At 35.6% G+C, this 15,721-nt stretch overlaps 3 protein-coding genes across 6 annotated transcripts; 2 read left to right on the top strand and 1 right to left on the bottom strand.

The window, feature by feature from the left end:
• Positions 1-959: 959 nt before the first annotated feature.
• Positions 960-4,902, top strand: LOC114395739 (ribulose bisphosphate carboxylase/oxygenase activase, chloroplastic). Its single transcript, XM_028357585.1, has 7 exons — positions 960-1,089; positions 1,973-2,307; positions 2,504-2,606; positions 2,721-2,806; positions 3,245-3,717; positions 4,261-4,557; positions 4,661-4,902. The coding sequence occupies exons 1-6, from the start codon at positions 1,045-1,047 to the stop codon at positions 4,548-4,550; spliced, it is 1,332 nt and encodes a 443-aa protein (XP_028213386.1). The 5' UTR covers positions 960-1,044; the 3' UTR covers positions 4,551-4,557; positions 4,661-4,902.
• A 3,335-nt stretch (positions 4,903-8,237) lies between these two features.
• LOC114396357 (L-type lectin-domain containing receptor kinase S.4-like) lies at positions 8,238-13,796 on the top strand. Of its 3 annotated transcripts, XM_028358282.1 has the most exons (3): positions 8,238-10,493; positions 12,564-13,477; positions 13,580-13,796. In XM_028358282.1, exons 1-2 carry the CDS (start codon positions 8,494-8,496, stop codon positions 12,583-12,585), a joined length of 2,022 nt encoding a protein of 673 aa, XP_028214083.1. In that variant the 5' UTR covers positions 8,238-8,493; the 3' UTR covers positions 12,586-13,477; positions 13,580-13,796. The 3 variants fall into 3 exon arrangements, with proteins under 3 accessions (XP_028214083.1, XP_028214086.1, XP_028214084.1); XM_028358285.1 differs by having other exon boundaries at positions 8,238-10,497; positions 13,337-13,796; XM_028358283.1 differs by lacking the exon at positions 13,580-13,796 and having other exon boundaries at positions 8,238-10,497; positions 12,564-13,105.
• Positions 11,620-15,500, bottom strand: LOC114396356. Of its 2 annotated transcripts, none has more exons than XM_028358281.1 (5): positions 15,348-15,500; positions 13,226-15,039; positions 12,540-12,741; positions 12,247-12,443; positions 11,620-12,165 (listed from the first exon to the last, which is right to left on the bottom strand). In XM_028358281.1, the coding sequence occupies exons 2-5, from the start codon at positions 15,021-15,023 to the stop codon at positions 12,086-12,088; spliced, it is 2,277 nt and encodes a 758-aa protein (XP_028214082.1). In that variant the 5' UTR covers positions 15,024-15,039; positions 15,348-15,500; the 3' UTR covers positions 11,620-12,085. The 2 variants fall into 2 exon arrangements, with proteins under 2 accessions (XP_028214082.1, XP_028214081.1); XM_028358280.1 differs by lacking the exon at positions 15,348-15,500 and adding an exon at positions 15,277-15,303.
• Positions 15,501-15,721: the final 221 nt, after the last annotated feature.

Raw genomic sequence — 15,721 nt, forward strand, 5'->3', positions numbered from 1 at the left:
TCTTCTCTCTCTCTCTTTTTTGAATCTTTCGGTAATTCTGAAGCTTAACACTGAAGAAACTGGTGAAGTTGGGAATTTCCTTTAATTGCAGCATGAGGAATGTTTGTGTTCCTAGAACCACATGCAACACGTAGAAGAGACAAGGAGAGAGACAGAGGAAGAGGCAGAGAGAGGAGAAGAACAAGGAGCTTGTTATCATCGTAGGGTCCATGGATGTAATGGGGTGCAATCACCTTCATGAGATTATTATCCGACTCACCAGAATTAATTTATGTTTCTATTAGACAATAACTGAGAAGAAGGATTATGTACCTAAAGTGTAAAATAATTTTATACAATAAATTATTATTTATGATAAATTTATAAATTTTTATAAAATTATGTTAAAGGTCAAATACATTTTTGTGATTAGATAATAATATAAAATAAAATTATTATTTTATATTTTCAGTGCATTATCATTAAATTCATAATAATCCATGTTGAATTTTTCTCCGCCTGAAAATACTCCAAGACTCTAAGTTAACATAATTTCATGAAAACTGAAAATTGGATCTGTTGGCTACTATGTGGGGTCAATTAGCACCATCTTTACGTAAGTAAAACACCACCTCAAATATTATGGTAGTTGTTGGTTAAAAATACTAATAATATTATCATTGGTTATCGAGATTGAAGAGCACTGAAATGACAATAACCGATGCTTGAATTTGAATAAACGACACAAGTCCTCATAGGCTTGTGTGGCAATAAGATCTCCTTAATACTGGTGGAGATAGAAAAAGCTTGAATACCAACCGCAAAGTGAAGGACTAAGAGTGACAAAAAACCTTGCAGGCACAGTATGCTGCCACGTGTCGGCTGATCCATCCTGTATGTGTGGATGTAAGGCTTCTATGACCAATCCTTTTGTGTACACTCACTCTACCAAGCAACTACTATAAGTCACAGCCTCTGGTCACAAGCCACTTAGCATTGAATTTGCAATTGAAGTTAAAAGCCTTAGCCTTCCCTACAACTCCAAACACAAAGACATCATCATCCATGGCTGCCTCCGTCTCCACTGTCGGAGCTGTCAACAGAGCTCTTGTATGATGCCTTTCCCACTTTAATTTGTTACACTTGCACTTTTTTTAATTACAATTACCCTTATTAAGGTCTTATTTCATATGCATGTTTTTCAATGCAAGTACTTCACTCCCCTACTTTTTTTCTTTTTACATGTCAATGATGCCATGATATTTTTAATAAAAAAATTACGATCATGTTTTTGTTCTCCTTTAATTTCCCTTACACTTTTTTTTCCCACTTAGTCATCAATGCTTAAACCTTAAAAATGGTAATGATTAAATGATGAATAGCTAAAATTCAAAGTGTGACTTAAAAAAGTGTAAGGGGATGTAAAAACGAGTAGGCTCAAATGAATGAATATACCTCATGTAGGCATGTAGCCTTGTGCCATTTTCAAATAAGTTGTTTACTTTATCTTCATTTTACGTGTCATAGTGGCATAGTTACATGATAAGTTCAAATGATTGAAGCTATCAAGTGGCTTCGTGTGCATGTTTATACAACTCATCATTGTTGCATGATATAACATATTGAAATCTTAAAAAATTAACGATGACACCCCATAATTGGAAAAATGTTTTATTAGTTCTGTACTTTTAATCAAATATGGTTCAAAGTCTTTATATTTTTATATTAATGAATTTAGTCTTTTAAATTTTGAAAAAATTACGAATTTAATCCATTTTAAATTTTTTTTTTATCATGTTATAGAAAGTTAGAAGAGACAAAATCTACATGGCATTTATAGTTTGAGAATAAAATTCATTAATATAAAAGTGCATAATTCTTCACTATATTTGACCGAAGATACTATACAAAAACATATTTTCTAAAAAGAATTAAGGAGAAGAGAGAGCAAATGTTTGAAGTACTGAATATTTATTTTACTGTGACATTGCAGTTGAACCTGAATGGTTCTGGAGCTGGAGCTTCAGCTCCCAGTTCAGCCTTCTTTGGGACCAGCTTGAAGAAGGTTATTGCCTCAAGGGTCCCCAACAGCAAGGTTTCCGGTGGAAGCTTCAAGATTGTTGCTGTAGAAGAGAAGAAAGAGATTGAAGAGACCCAGCAGACCGACAAGGACAGATGGAAGGGTCTTGCCTATGATATCTCAGACGACCAACAAGACATCACAAGAGGAAAGGGTTTGGTTGACTCCCTTTTCCAAGCTCCACAGGATGCTGGAACTCACTATGCAGTCATGAGCTCCTACGAGTACCTCAGCACTGGACTTCGCCAGTAAGTAGTCACTATTTATTGTTTTTTTTTGTTAGTTTTGTTAGCAGAAGATATCGAATTTGCAACTTTTCCCCTCTTCGCTTCTCGTTTATCCATCCAACCCACCTTATATATATCTCCCACTAGTTTAGTGTTGTTTACTTCTATTTTGTTATGAACCTGACCCTTAATTATGATATGATGGTGTTTAAATTAGGTACTTGGACAACAAAATGGATGGATTCTACATTGCTCCAGCTTTTATGGACAAGCTTGTTGTTCACATCTCCAAGAACTTCATGACCCTGCCCAACATCAAGGCATGTTAATTACTAGAAAGAAACACGTTCTCTGCATCAAACTACTGATCTTAGCTTTTTGCAAAATTGGGAGACACATTCATTTTTTATTTTTTTTTCAATTTTTGCAAACAGGTTCCTCTCATTCTTGGTATCTGGGGAGGCAAGGGACAAGGAAAATCTTTCCAATGTGAGCTTGTCTTTGCCAAGATGGGAATCAAGTGAGTTTCTAGCTGAACTAGCCCCTCCATTATGTGCATTTTTAGATTCACGTTAGTTCATCCAAAACCACATTGAAATATCAGCTCAGCTAATGTAATTTTATATATAAAATCACTTGTTCGATGTCATGCTGAGGAATTGATTTTGACTTTTAAACGGCTTTAAAAGTAACTTTTGTGTGTTGGGTCCAAAATTTTATAGTAAATTTGGGCTGTTAACTTGCTAATTTTAAAATAAAATCGTCTAAATATAAATCATTTCACCTCAAAATAAGTTTTACAAAAGCTCACTCAAACACACACAATGGAAAGAACTGATGTCTTGCTATACTCATGCTGCATCAAAGATTTGAATTATTATTGAACCTCACAACTAAAAAATCCAACACTCTTTAACTTTTAAACCCCTTTGTGGTATTGTGATTGATTCCATTACAGCCCCATCATGATGAGTGCTGGAGAGTTGGAAAGTGGAAATGCAGGAGAGCCAGCAAAACTGATCAGGCAGAGATACCGTGAAGCTGCAGACATGATCAAGAAGGGAAAGATGTGCGCTCTCTTCATCAACGATCTTGATGCAGGAGCTGGTCGTCTTGGTGGAACCACACAATACACTGTGAACAACCAGATGGTGAATGCCACTCTCATGAACATTGCTGATAACCCCACCAATGTGCAGCTTCCAGGTATGTACAACAAGGAAGAGAACCCCCGTGTTCCCATCATTGTCACCGGTAACGATTTCTCAACACTCTATGCACCTCTCATCCGTGATGGGCGTATGGAGAAGTTCTACTGGGCACCAACAAGGGAAGACCGCATTGGTGTTTGCACCGGAATTTTCCGCACTGATGGTATTCCTGAACAGGACATTGTCAAGCTTGTTGACACCTTCCCTGGCCAATCCATTGGTAAGAACCAAGCACTACAACACTAAGGTGTAGAATTTGGTGGTACATGTGCTAAAATGGAACAAAACATAATATATAAATTCTATTCAATGTTTGATATGTTCTAAAAATAGAACATCACGGTTAGAAATCTCGCATTGACTAGTGATATACTCAAAATAGTCTATATAAATAGAAGACCATCCTCACCTGATGAGATACTTTTAATATTGAATTAGAATCAAACTCAAATTCTAACCTAGTATCAGACCTGTCTTATAAGATGTTAACTAAGGATTTGTATAGTAGGCTATGCACTGACTTTTACAAACTACATGTATAATAAGTTTGCTGATTTTTACAATAACTACCTTAAAAGTCGTAACAGCAAATCCTGATTGATTGACATTTATTCTAATAGTGCATAGCCATTAAACTCTTGCAATAATATCACCATTGTTTTTCACTTTGGATCTTATTTTCAAATATTTGTATAGAACTAGTGAAAACAAGAATGACTAAAGAGAAAATACTAATGTTATCCCATCCCATGTTGTACTGCAGATTTCTTTGGTGCACTGAGGGCCAGAGTATATGATGATGAAGTGAGGAAGTGGATTTCTGGTGTTGGTGTTGACAGTGTTGGGAAGAAGCTTGTGAACTCAAAAGATGGACCTCCAACCTTTGAGCAGCCCAAGATGACTCTGGAGAAGCTCTTGCTGTATGGTAACATGCTTGTCCAAGAACAAGAGAATGTCAAGAGAGTCCAATTGGCTGACAAGTACTTGAACGAGGCTGCTCTTGGAAATGCTAACGAGGATGCTATTCAGAGGGGAACTTTCTTCCAGTCTTGAATTGGAGGTTTGTATCTAGCTTAATGTTCCTTCAACTTGCAATTAATTATAGTGTTAGGTTCCAATATCACTTGGTCTAAAATTGTTGAATTGTTTTTTTTTCTGTGCAGGCAAAGCAAACTTGGCAAGTAAATATTTCTGTTCGTGAAGGTTGTTGTACTAATCCAAGTGCTAGAAGTTGTGATGGAACTTGCGTGTAACATTCTTAGCATTCTCAATGTCTTAGGTGCAAAGAGAAGATGCTAAGTTTGAGATGATCTTACTATATTTTTCATATTGGACCGTCTTCCTCTATAATTTTGAGTTACAGTGTCCACTTAAATTGAATTTGGTGCCTTTTCCTTTTGTCCTATATTCTTGATTTATTTTTTTAAAATTTATTTCTTTTGTTTGACGTACAAATATTAGTACATATCTAGCCCTTATAGCTTCATTTTCAAGTGCTAAGGATCTGAAGAACTTGGAGAGAAAGGTCAAGTTCAGAGCTCAATAATGAATGGCAAGCGGCCACCAAATCATAAACATTACAAATTGTTCCTTATATACAGTAACTACTTTAGGCCCAAAAAGAAATGAGCACCCAAACCACTTATCAAATAACTCCCATCAGATGTTGCACTGATAACACTCTTTTAACGTGATCTTTCATTTTTCATATGTTACACTGTAATGTTCTTTTAGCATATGTACCCTTATGTAAGTGTCGATGGACATTTTCATGAATGAATTATTGACCCCCCGCCAAAAAAGAAATAACACCAAGAAAATGTTATGCATAATGCATATATGACCAGAGTGGGGCTAGGCTATTTATATGGTTGAGGACTTAAGGAACATATAAATCATGATTAGATGAGACAAGTAAAGTTCGTAGTCTTTCTAATCGCTCGAGAGTAGTGGAGAGCCTAGTTATGTTTGGATAATCGTTTGGGGAGTCCAAGATACTTATGCCTTACTAAACTCAGTTTACTATTATGTTTGGTTGTCCCTAAAAAAATTTTGCACCTACGTTTTGTGACTAAATTGAGTTTGTGTCTATGTGTTGGAAGTAATATATGGGTTGTTTTTGAAAATTTATTTTTCGTTGGCAGTATTTATTCAACAACACAAGTAAAAGATTTTTTTATTAGTATTATCGAAACTAAACTTATTTTATCGACATACTTTTGAAAAAATTATTCAAACGTAAATTAGATTATAGTAAACTCTTTTTTTTTTTTTTTATCAAACTTGAGTTTACATCATACTTTTGATTCAAATTTTTTATGCAAATTTTATTCCAAACGCACTTCAATATATTTTTAAGTGGGGTGTAACTAATGTGACTTTCTCTTTATTTGTGTCTATGCAATTAGAGAAAAAAGAAATGGAAGAATAGAGATTCGATAGAAATATTAACTTTTTGTTTGAGAGGAGAAATATTAAAAAAAAAGTCTCATTAATTTTTCACTTTTTTTTAGAGATGAGAAATGTGAAAAAAAAAGTTTTATATGGGATCCATTAAAAAAAATTCTCCTCCCCTTAAATTGTCATGAAATAAGGAAGATGAACTCTCTCTTTTTAAAAAAAAAAAAAGAATTGATATTTTTTAATAACAATTTTTTTAAAAAAATAAAAAATATTTTAATGTTAATAAAAAATAATAGAGTGATAGTTTAATTTATTTAATTAGGTTATAACTAATTTTAATTAATATAAAAAAATTCATATAACTTATTTATTTATTTTTACTTTTTCAAATAAGTGAAGAGAAATTTATCTTTTTTATTATTTCTCTCTATTTAAGCCCATTTTTACATTCTATTTTTTTATATTCTTTTTCTCCATTTCACTTATGACGTGAAGGAGCATTAGAGCTAGCACTAAACTTTGGGTGGAGGTAGTCAAGTTTGCCACGAGCCCACGAATAGACAAGACGTGCATTTTGCTACAACTCGCATATATTTTTGGGCTAGTAATTTGGGTTCGTAGAGTACACAAAGATTCACTAAAAATCGATTTTCACTCAAATGCACTTTTCATAACTTTTTTTTATACATGCACTTTCATAACTATGCGGTACTAGTATTGTAATTTAACTCACATAAGTTTAGAAGATACGCTTAATTCAAAAATAAAATTATACATATATATTTGTAAATTTGATTGGTTTGAATTAAATCAAGTTCCAAAATCTAATTTAGAAATGGATTTAAGAGTATTTATAATGGGAGTTGCTTAATAGGTTGTTTAAAAAAAAAAATTGTGTCATATATGATTTTGAGTTACTTAAAATTAAATAAAATTATTTATATAAGAAATTATTGTTTATGAATTGCATAACTTTGTATTAAATATACAAGAGAAAAATCTAATATTTATGAATTAAGTAACTTGTTAATAAAAATATTTATTGGAGAGAAAATTAATTGAGTTGTTAAAGATTGGGGCGTTATAAATCAGTTGATTATATCAACAACATTGAAGATATTTTATTCTTCCTATTTTCAATATTTTGTTTTTTGAGCTTAATCTTTTTTGTTCATTTTTTTTTTAATTTTTTGTTGTATTAGATAAATCTACATACAGTCTTATTCTGTAAGTTATTTTTTTTTGGTGCGTGTGTATACAGTGACAATAATAAAATTTGAACCTAGAATTTTGTAAACTATCCAAATCTCTTACTATTAGTTTTAATAACTATGTGTCATTTTTAACTGTGCACCTTTATATAGCAGACGTTCAAGCATACCACAAGGTAATTAATTATTTTGTCAAAAAGAAGAAAGGATAATAAAAAATGTTAACATTACCAATAATGATAATTTTATTTTATTATAATTTAGGGTAAAATCATGAAAATGAGTTTTGTAAACTAAGACACATCATATTTTTTATCTATTAAGATATAAAGTGTTAAAATTATAATTTACACTAATTTTATGTGATAATATTTAAACGAATAAAAACATAAAAGAAATCAAAATATGAGATATTTACTATTAAAATGTACTGTGTATATAAAAAAGAAAGCAAATTAGAAAAGAAGTTCACCCTAACAAGTGCGTATTCAATTTAAATATTTTTTTACTGCATTCAATTTAAATATATAAAGATTGATAATCACAACTTTTTGAAAGAAAATGTAATTACTAATGTCTGAACATATCGATATCTCCTAAAGGTCGGTTTCCCGTTTTGACAAGCTAATAAAAATTGGTGTATATTTGATATTTCAAAAGCCAAACTTATCCACACCATTATATTTTATGTTATTTTTACCTGAATGTTCAGACATTTATTGTCACTTAAAACATAAAACAAGGCGTGGAAAATGACAGCTTTCTTTGCTGAGTTGACGCTGACTCTCAATTAATTATATCTGAAACACTGTGAAACATATAGTATAATCCAGAATGAAACTCTTGCCCATCAAATTAATAATATTAAATTAATTAACTTTCCATCATATTCCAGTAATACATGAATTTAAAAATTAAACAAAGAAGGAAAAAATTGTCTCATCCATATAAATTGTAAAGAAAGAAACACTTGACATCACATGCCATCCACGTTCAGCTATACAACCCTCCAAGTATGGCCTACATGCAAGCATATGCATAGTGAATAACATTTTAAAGGAAAAGAACAATAGGATGAGACAGCAACACATAAAATAAAATGGTATAAAGCTGACTTAAAAAAATGAAAGGAAGTGGAAGTGGAAGTGGGCGATGATGATGAGATACAAAAATGGTAGTAGAGCTAGGTTCAGTCACAATCCATGGTAAACACTAAACATGTGAGAGAATTCAAACAAACAAGTAAGAACCACGTTTCAGTTTATAACCCACAAACACAACACCACATTATTTATGCTTATTACTTAATGCTTGCTCTTGATAATTGAAACAAAAAAAATATGAAGTATGTAACATGTGAATAGAGTTTTGCTCTGTCTCACATGATGGCCAAAACCAAAACACCTGTGCTTGTGCTTCATCTCTGTGTTCTGACCCTTATGGCCACAAACCTTGGAAAATGTCAGCAAGAAGAGTTTTTCTTCAACGGGTTTGGTGGTGGTGGTGCCTCCAACATAACCTTAAACGGAGGAGCAGCGATTGAGCACAAGGGCCTACTTCGTTTAACAAACGACAATCAGAGAGTAATCGGGCACGCGTTTTATCCAACACCAATTCAGTTCAAGCACAAAAACGCCAAAGTTGTATCCTTTTCCACCGCTTTTGCGTTTGCAATCATCCCACAGTACCCAAAACTCGGTGGCCACGGTTTCGCCTTCACCATTTCACGCTCCACATCGCTTAAAGATGCGTACCCTAGCCAGTACTTGGGCCTCCTTAACCCAAACGATGTGGGGAATTTCTCAAACCACTTATTTGCAGTGGAATTCGACACCGTCCAAGACTTCGAATTCGGAGACATCAACGACAACCATGTCGGCATCAACCTCAACAACATGGCATCCAACAAATCCGTGGAAGCTGCGTTTTTTTCCCGAAATAATAAGCAAAACCTCAATTTGAAGAGTGGTGAAGTGACTCAAGCATGGGTTGATTACGATTCCTTAAAAAACAACTTAGAAGTTAGACTCTCCACAACTTCCTCCAAACCCACTTCACCAATTTTGTCATACAAAGTAGATCTCTCACCGATTCTCCAAGATTCCATGTACGTTGGGTTCTCCTCTTCAACAGGGTTACTCGCGAGCTCCCACTACATCCTCGGTTGGAGCTTCAAAACAAACGGAGACGCCAAAACTCTCTCCTTGAAAAACCTCCCTTCGCTCTCCGCCTCCTACAAAGCTCAAAAGCGCTTAATGTTAGCACTGATCATTCCAATTACACTCGCAGCAATTGCTCTAGCATGTTATTACAGAAAGATGAGAAAGACCGAATTGATCGAAGCTTGGGAGATGGAAGTTGTAGGGCCACACAGATTCCCATACAAGGAGCTACACAAAGCTACAAAAGGCTTCAAAGACCAGAACCTCATCGGGTTCGGAGGGTTCGGTCGTGTCTACAAAGGTGTCCTCCCGAAGTCCCACATCGAAGTCGCAGTGAAGCGAGTCTCGCACGAATCAAAACAAGGCATGCAGGAGTTCGTGTCGGAAATCTCAACCATAGGAAGGCTCCGACACAGAAACCTCGTACAGTTACTAGGTTGGTGTCGGAAACAAAACGAGCTATTGTTGGTCTACGATTTCATGCGAAACGGAAGCTTAGACAAATACCTATTCTTCGACCAACCGAGGAGAATACTTAGTTGGGAGCAAAGGTTTAAGATAATAAAAGGTGTGGCTTTAGGGTTAGTTTATTTGCACGAGGAGTGGGAGCAAACGGTGATTCACAGAGACGTGAAAGCGGGGAATGTTTTGTTGGACAACGAGATGAACGGAAGGTTGGGTGATTTTGGTTTGGCCAAGCTTTACGAGCACGGTGCGAACCCTGGCACCACACGTGTGGTGGGAACGCTGGGGTATCTTGCGCCGGAGCTCACACGGACGGGGAAACCAACGACGAGTTCTGATGTTTATGCGTTCGGGGCGTTGGTGTTGGAGGTGGTGTGTGGGAGGAGGCCGATTGAGGTGAAGGCGCAGCCGGAGGAGCTTGTGCTGGTGGAGTGGGTGTGGGAGCGGTGGCGCGTGGGGAACGTGTTGGCGGTGGTGGACCGTAGGTTGGGTGGGGTGTTTGATGAGGTGGAGGCTTTGTTGGTGGTGAAGGTGGGGTTGTTGTGTTCCGCGGAGGCGCCGGAAGAGAGGCCCAGTATGAGGCAGGTGGTGAGGTACATGGAGAGGGAGGTGGCGCCGCCGGAGGTGGGGGATGGGAAGAAAGAAGGTGGCGGGGGAGATGGGGAGTTTAAGGGTTATGTTCATTCGTATTCGACGGCGTCGTTTTTTGACGTGGAGAGTGCATCTGCGTCGTCTCTGTCACTTTCCGGTGGCCGGTAGGTAAGAGGACACTGTCACACAGTTTCAACTTTTATTATTCCAAAGCTTGCACTAGATTTTTAATTTTTTTTACTTAATCCTTGTAAAAAAAAAGAAAAGAAACCAGACTAATTTAAAATTCAATCAAAATTATATAAAGTGTAAATAATAATTATTTTTATTAATTATCAAACTTGAGTATTATCAAATGATTTAATCTTAATACCGATATATTAATCACTTGATTAAATTTTCACTAGATTCTCTTCTCTTTGTCAGGCCAAGCTTAATTTTTCTATTTTTTTATCTTTAATTATATTTTGGGAAATAATTCTTTGACACCATTTAGGTATATACATCATGTGAGAAATAAGAAAATATGAGAGATAATTGATAAAATAGATAATATAACATAACAAAAGAGAAATATGAGAGATATGAGAAGTGTTGGTGAGATCTTTATAAATTTTGAGTGTTCAAACATCACTTTTATATTATTTTTTCCTCTAAATTAACGTGGAATTATTTGATTTTGATTTGTAATGTTTAATTGAATTTATTTGTGTATTTGACCGTAATTGAAGTATTTAATCTCGAATTCAGTTTATATGTAAATTAGATCATGGGTTACGTGTAAATGTACAGTCATTAACAAAATCAACACGAAGAGAAAATGTAAAGAAAGAGAGAGTAAAAAGTGAAAAAAAAGAGAGAGAGAGAGAGAGTAAAGTTTCAATTATTGTCGAACTGACACGTGATGACCCCGAACAGATTTAATATATCTGTTGATGATGAAAAAAGAAGGCGTTGGAATAATTTCGTCTGGTAAATGAGAGGGAATTAGTTAAGGTGGAATATCAAACAAAAACACCATACATATTGTATCAAGTGTATATAAAGTATAAACGAGAAAAGGAACAACCTGAATAAACCAAGAGACTGATTTCTGGACACCCTTTAGTTCACTTGCAAAAATCGGTTTTAACTTTTAAATATAAACGATGTCGTTGTTCAATTGCAGGACCTTTGTTACAATGACTTTTGTAAAAAATGTTTAATCGGATCAAATAGGCCATTATTTGGACAAATACACATTCAACTTTTCTCTCTTTTTTTTTCTTTTACTTTGTCTCGAACATAATCAATAAATCCATTTCTCTAGTAACATTCACGTTGGACATGATTTGACAGCAAATCAAACACACCTATAATACAATCACGTCCACATCATCAGCACTCATCAGCTTGTATTTTTGTGATCATTTATCACAGTAAGACGAATCTTAGCCAAAAATGAAAAATTGAAGGTTCGATTATCCATTTATTTTCAGTTTCCAAGAGCTGTACACTCTAGTTGTGTAAGAAAAAAAAAACTATTAAATACAGTACATGTAAACTGTACAGAAACACTGCAAGACTTGCCCAAAAAGGACCACCATACCACAACTCAGTTTCCTTCCATTTATTTCCATGATTAATTAATTTCTTCCAACCACTACTTGGGAAAACAATGGAAACACGTTGATATTACACCTTTTATGCAGGCAATAATGTGGAAAGCTATCAGCACAGATTCCACAAACAAAAGCATGGTTCTTCTGATCATACACTATTGGTCTAACAACTTGTCTCCAGTGTTTTCATCCTCACTGTCTTTCCCAAAACTGAAAATCTCATAATCATCATAACCTGCAACAGTTGAAAACATGTTAGTTTAATGGCATTTTCTACCGCACAGTTTCCATATCCGTTTAAGTACATGCAGCTTACCTTCACCCAAATCTTCAGTTTCATCATTTAAAGGCCTTAAAAGCATTGTGTTAACTGAAGATGGATCCAGTGCCATCCAATCTGAGTTCCCACACTCATCGTCTACGTATAAGTCCCTCGGCCTAATCCATTCTTCAACATTACTAACGTTGTCAAATGATAGGGGATCACTAAAATTTTGCTCTTTACTCATAAACCTGAAAGTAAATCAAACAATACACTATAGTTCCCTTCAACTGGCAACTGCATTGAAACAATTTATCAATATTCAATATACAACAGATTAAGCTCACATTTGTCTTAATCGTAAATTGCAGTGAACGAAGACAAGATCGGTAAGATGTTGGCGCTCTATGTAATTCCTTGTGTTGATTATCTGTTCAAAAGGAACCTGGTTTCTCTTGCAGGACATGACACTAGATGTTTGGCTGAGAATTCGAATTGCTAACCGGGACAAGTTAGGGCATCCCCCTCCATATGTTGACCACCATTCAGCTAGAAAAACAGAAAAAATTAAAAGACAATTAACAAGTGGTCATGAGAGAAAGGAAATACTCAAGTGGATGTCTTATGCGATGAAATTTTAAATTCTCCTGCATAAAAGTCACATATTTAGAACTCAACTGTTGTTTGTGTAACTCCAGACAGGTTATAATTCATGAGTGCAGAAAACAATTATGCTGGCAGTGATTCTAAACCTATAAGTTACTTGTGAAGAAAATACAGACAGAAAATTTCAACTTCAACTTCTATAGCATTGGTCATCATGTCAAAAGTATAAATCCTTGACACAGTCAATTTTTGTCCTCTTTCGGATCATCAGTTTTGAAATCAACACTCTTTTAGAACTATTTGTATACTCTGCATAGTTTCTAATTTATTTTTTCAATGGAATTACTTAATGTTGGGAAAGTTAAGCAACAACACAGCAACTGAATACACTAATATTATCTAGGAGAATGGGCCATTGGAAACTTACAAGGAAGCAGATTATCTCTAGCTCTGACTGCCATCTTTCTCCCAAAGTCTCCTGCAGCAGACTTGTATAAGTTTATCTCTTTGATAATTTTATCTTGGATTCTTGTATCAGGTACCAATCTCTCTATGCAGTCAAACATTCCAGAGACAATCTGACCGAGTATATCTCCTTGAATACTATAGAAGAACTTTGGATTAAGGTAGAATCCAGCAGCATGAAGAGGATGATTCCACAGCCTTTCCCATCTATGATGTATAATATTCCAGTACACCATATATTCCTCCCTCTTACCAAGTGCTTTTTTAATTGCTTCTTTTACCCGGTACATTCCAGCATAAACGTATCCCATTCCAGGTCTCATCTCACTACCAGCTATTCTCAGAACTTTTAAGAGAGGAGCTGTTAGACAAACAATCATGTCGCATGAAGACCAAAATGTTTGATTGCTTAAGCAATCTAACATTTCAAGACCAGCGGTTTGCTTTGAATATGGGCAATCCGCCCACTCCTGAGAAGTGACCAAGGCCTGTAAATTGTGTTTAAGATCAACCATCCGTTTCAATGTGGTAAAGTTTGTCGCAAAGCGTGAGAAAGAGGGATCCACAATATCATTCCCTAAGGTATACCTTTTAACCATATTCAAAATTGCACTGTAATTGTACACAAATCTTGTTACAGATTTAGCTTGTTCAATCACTGCACTAATCCACTCAAGATTTCCAAAATCTTCAAGTATCAAATCAATGCAATGAGCAGCAGAAGGGCTCCAATAAAGGGTAGGAAAAGTATCCATCAACCGTCTACCAGCAATACCATATTGTTCTTCACCTGATGTAATCACTTGCACCACTTTCCCAACTCCAATTTCTTCTACTACTTGTTTTATCAAGTCATACAGAAAATCAGGAGAAGTTAAAATCTCAGTAGCATCCAAGGATTTCAAAAACACTAGGCCTTCCGGACAATATGCCAAAAAACTTATCAGTATTCTACTAGTTTCTGTTGTCCATTGGTCAACCAAAATGGAACAGCCAGTCCTCCCCCAAGTCATCTTGCATCTATCTATATCATTCTTCACTTCCTCCACAGAATTCTTCAGGATCCAACCCCGAAGTTCATGATGTGAGGGCCGTTCAAAACCCGTCCCCTTTGAAGCAATTGCGTCAACCATTTCTTGAAAAAAGACCAAGTTCACAGCATCAAAAGGTGCGCCAATATCATACAAAAACCGACCAATGGCCATATAAATGTGGTTGTCCATCTTTTTGGGGAACAATCCATTCTTCTCCACAGCAACAACATCCTCAGAGTTTGCATAAACTGCTGCAGGATTCTTGGCAGCTCTCATTTTCTTCCTCCTTTCCATATTCCTACTCATTCCTTCACCAGGATTCACTACCAGAGTTGAATTGTGCTCCACGCCAATGGCCTGCAGCCCCTGATTCACATCCACCACCTGATTATTATTGGGAAGTGAGTTCACAACAGTGGTCAAAGGATTAACACTCATAATCTCCTCCTCGATCCTCTGCTTCCTCCTCTTCTTCACCACAACCCCATCCAAACTCTGCTGCATGTGAAGCCTGACATCATGGGGGACACGGCTGCAAGTGGAAGCATTCCCTTTCTGACAAGCAAGGTGTTCCTTAATCCTATGAATCCCACCACCCTTGAACATCTTCAGACAATATATGCACTTCAGCTGGACCTTGTCCCCATTCTTAAACATCTGAACATGCTTCCATGCCGGGTCATGTTTCTGGGATGTAATTGGCACTGGTTCCAGATTCGAACCCATTTTTTTTTTCTTTTTCCTATAATCACATCAACCACTTTGGACATTAATAACAACACGACAGCCATGTTAGTGTGACTGCAACAAAAAGACAACAACTTTCTCATGACCCAAATCTGTATTCAGTTGTTACAAAGTTTCCATCATTATTCAAAATCAAATCTCTACAGCTTCTAGGACTGGTTTCTTTAAGGAAGAAAAAAAAATGAAAATTGAAGAACAAAAAAGAGAGAGTTGGAAAAAGAAAAGTGCATACCCGGTTTGATGAATCGCTTTTTTTATTTTTTAATTGAAGGAGGAGAGGAGGAATAGGAAGAGAGAACTAACCGAATAGAAGAGAAGAGAAGAGAACCGGACCGGTTAGGGCAGAGAGAGAGAGGGATCCGGTTGAGTTGCCTTCTCTTGGAATGGATCCGGTTTCGGCCGGACCGGTTTGTTTTGCCACAAGCAATGCGAAAACCGATATTCGTGCCGATTCTCTCCTCCAGAGCCCAACTCTACCGCTTTTATTATTTATTATTAGATAATTAGATTAGAGTTCAATTTTTAAATATCCTGGGTGTATGTATATTTACTCTTTCTGTTAATTAGAAATCAAGCCATCAAGCATTGAAATATATATAATGTTATTCTAAATAGTTGTCTCTTAATAGGAGATTAGATATAATATTAATATTTTAAATGAATCTCAGACTATCAAT

This window comes from Glycine soja, chromosome 18 (assembly GCF_004193775.1).
Source record: "Glycine soja cultivar W05 chromosome 18, ASM419377v2, whole genome shotgun sequence".
Classification (NCBI taxonomy): domain Eukaryota; kingdom Viridiplantae; phylum Streptophyta; class Magnoliopsida; order Fabales; family Fabaceae; genus Glycine; species Glycine soja.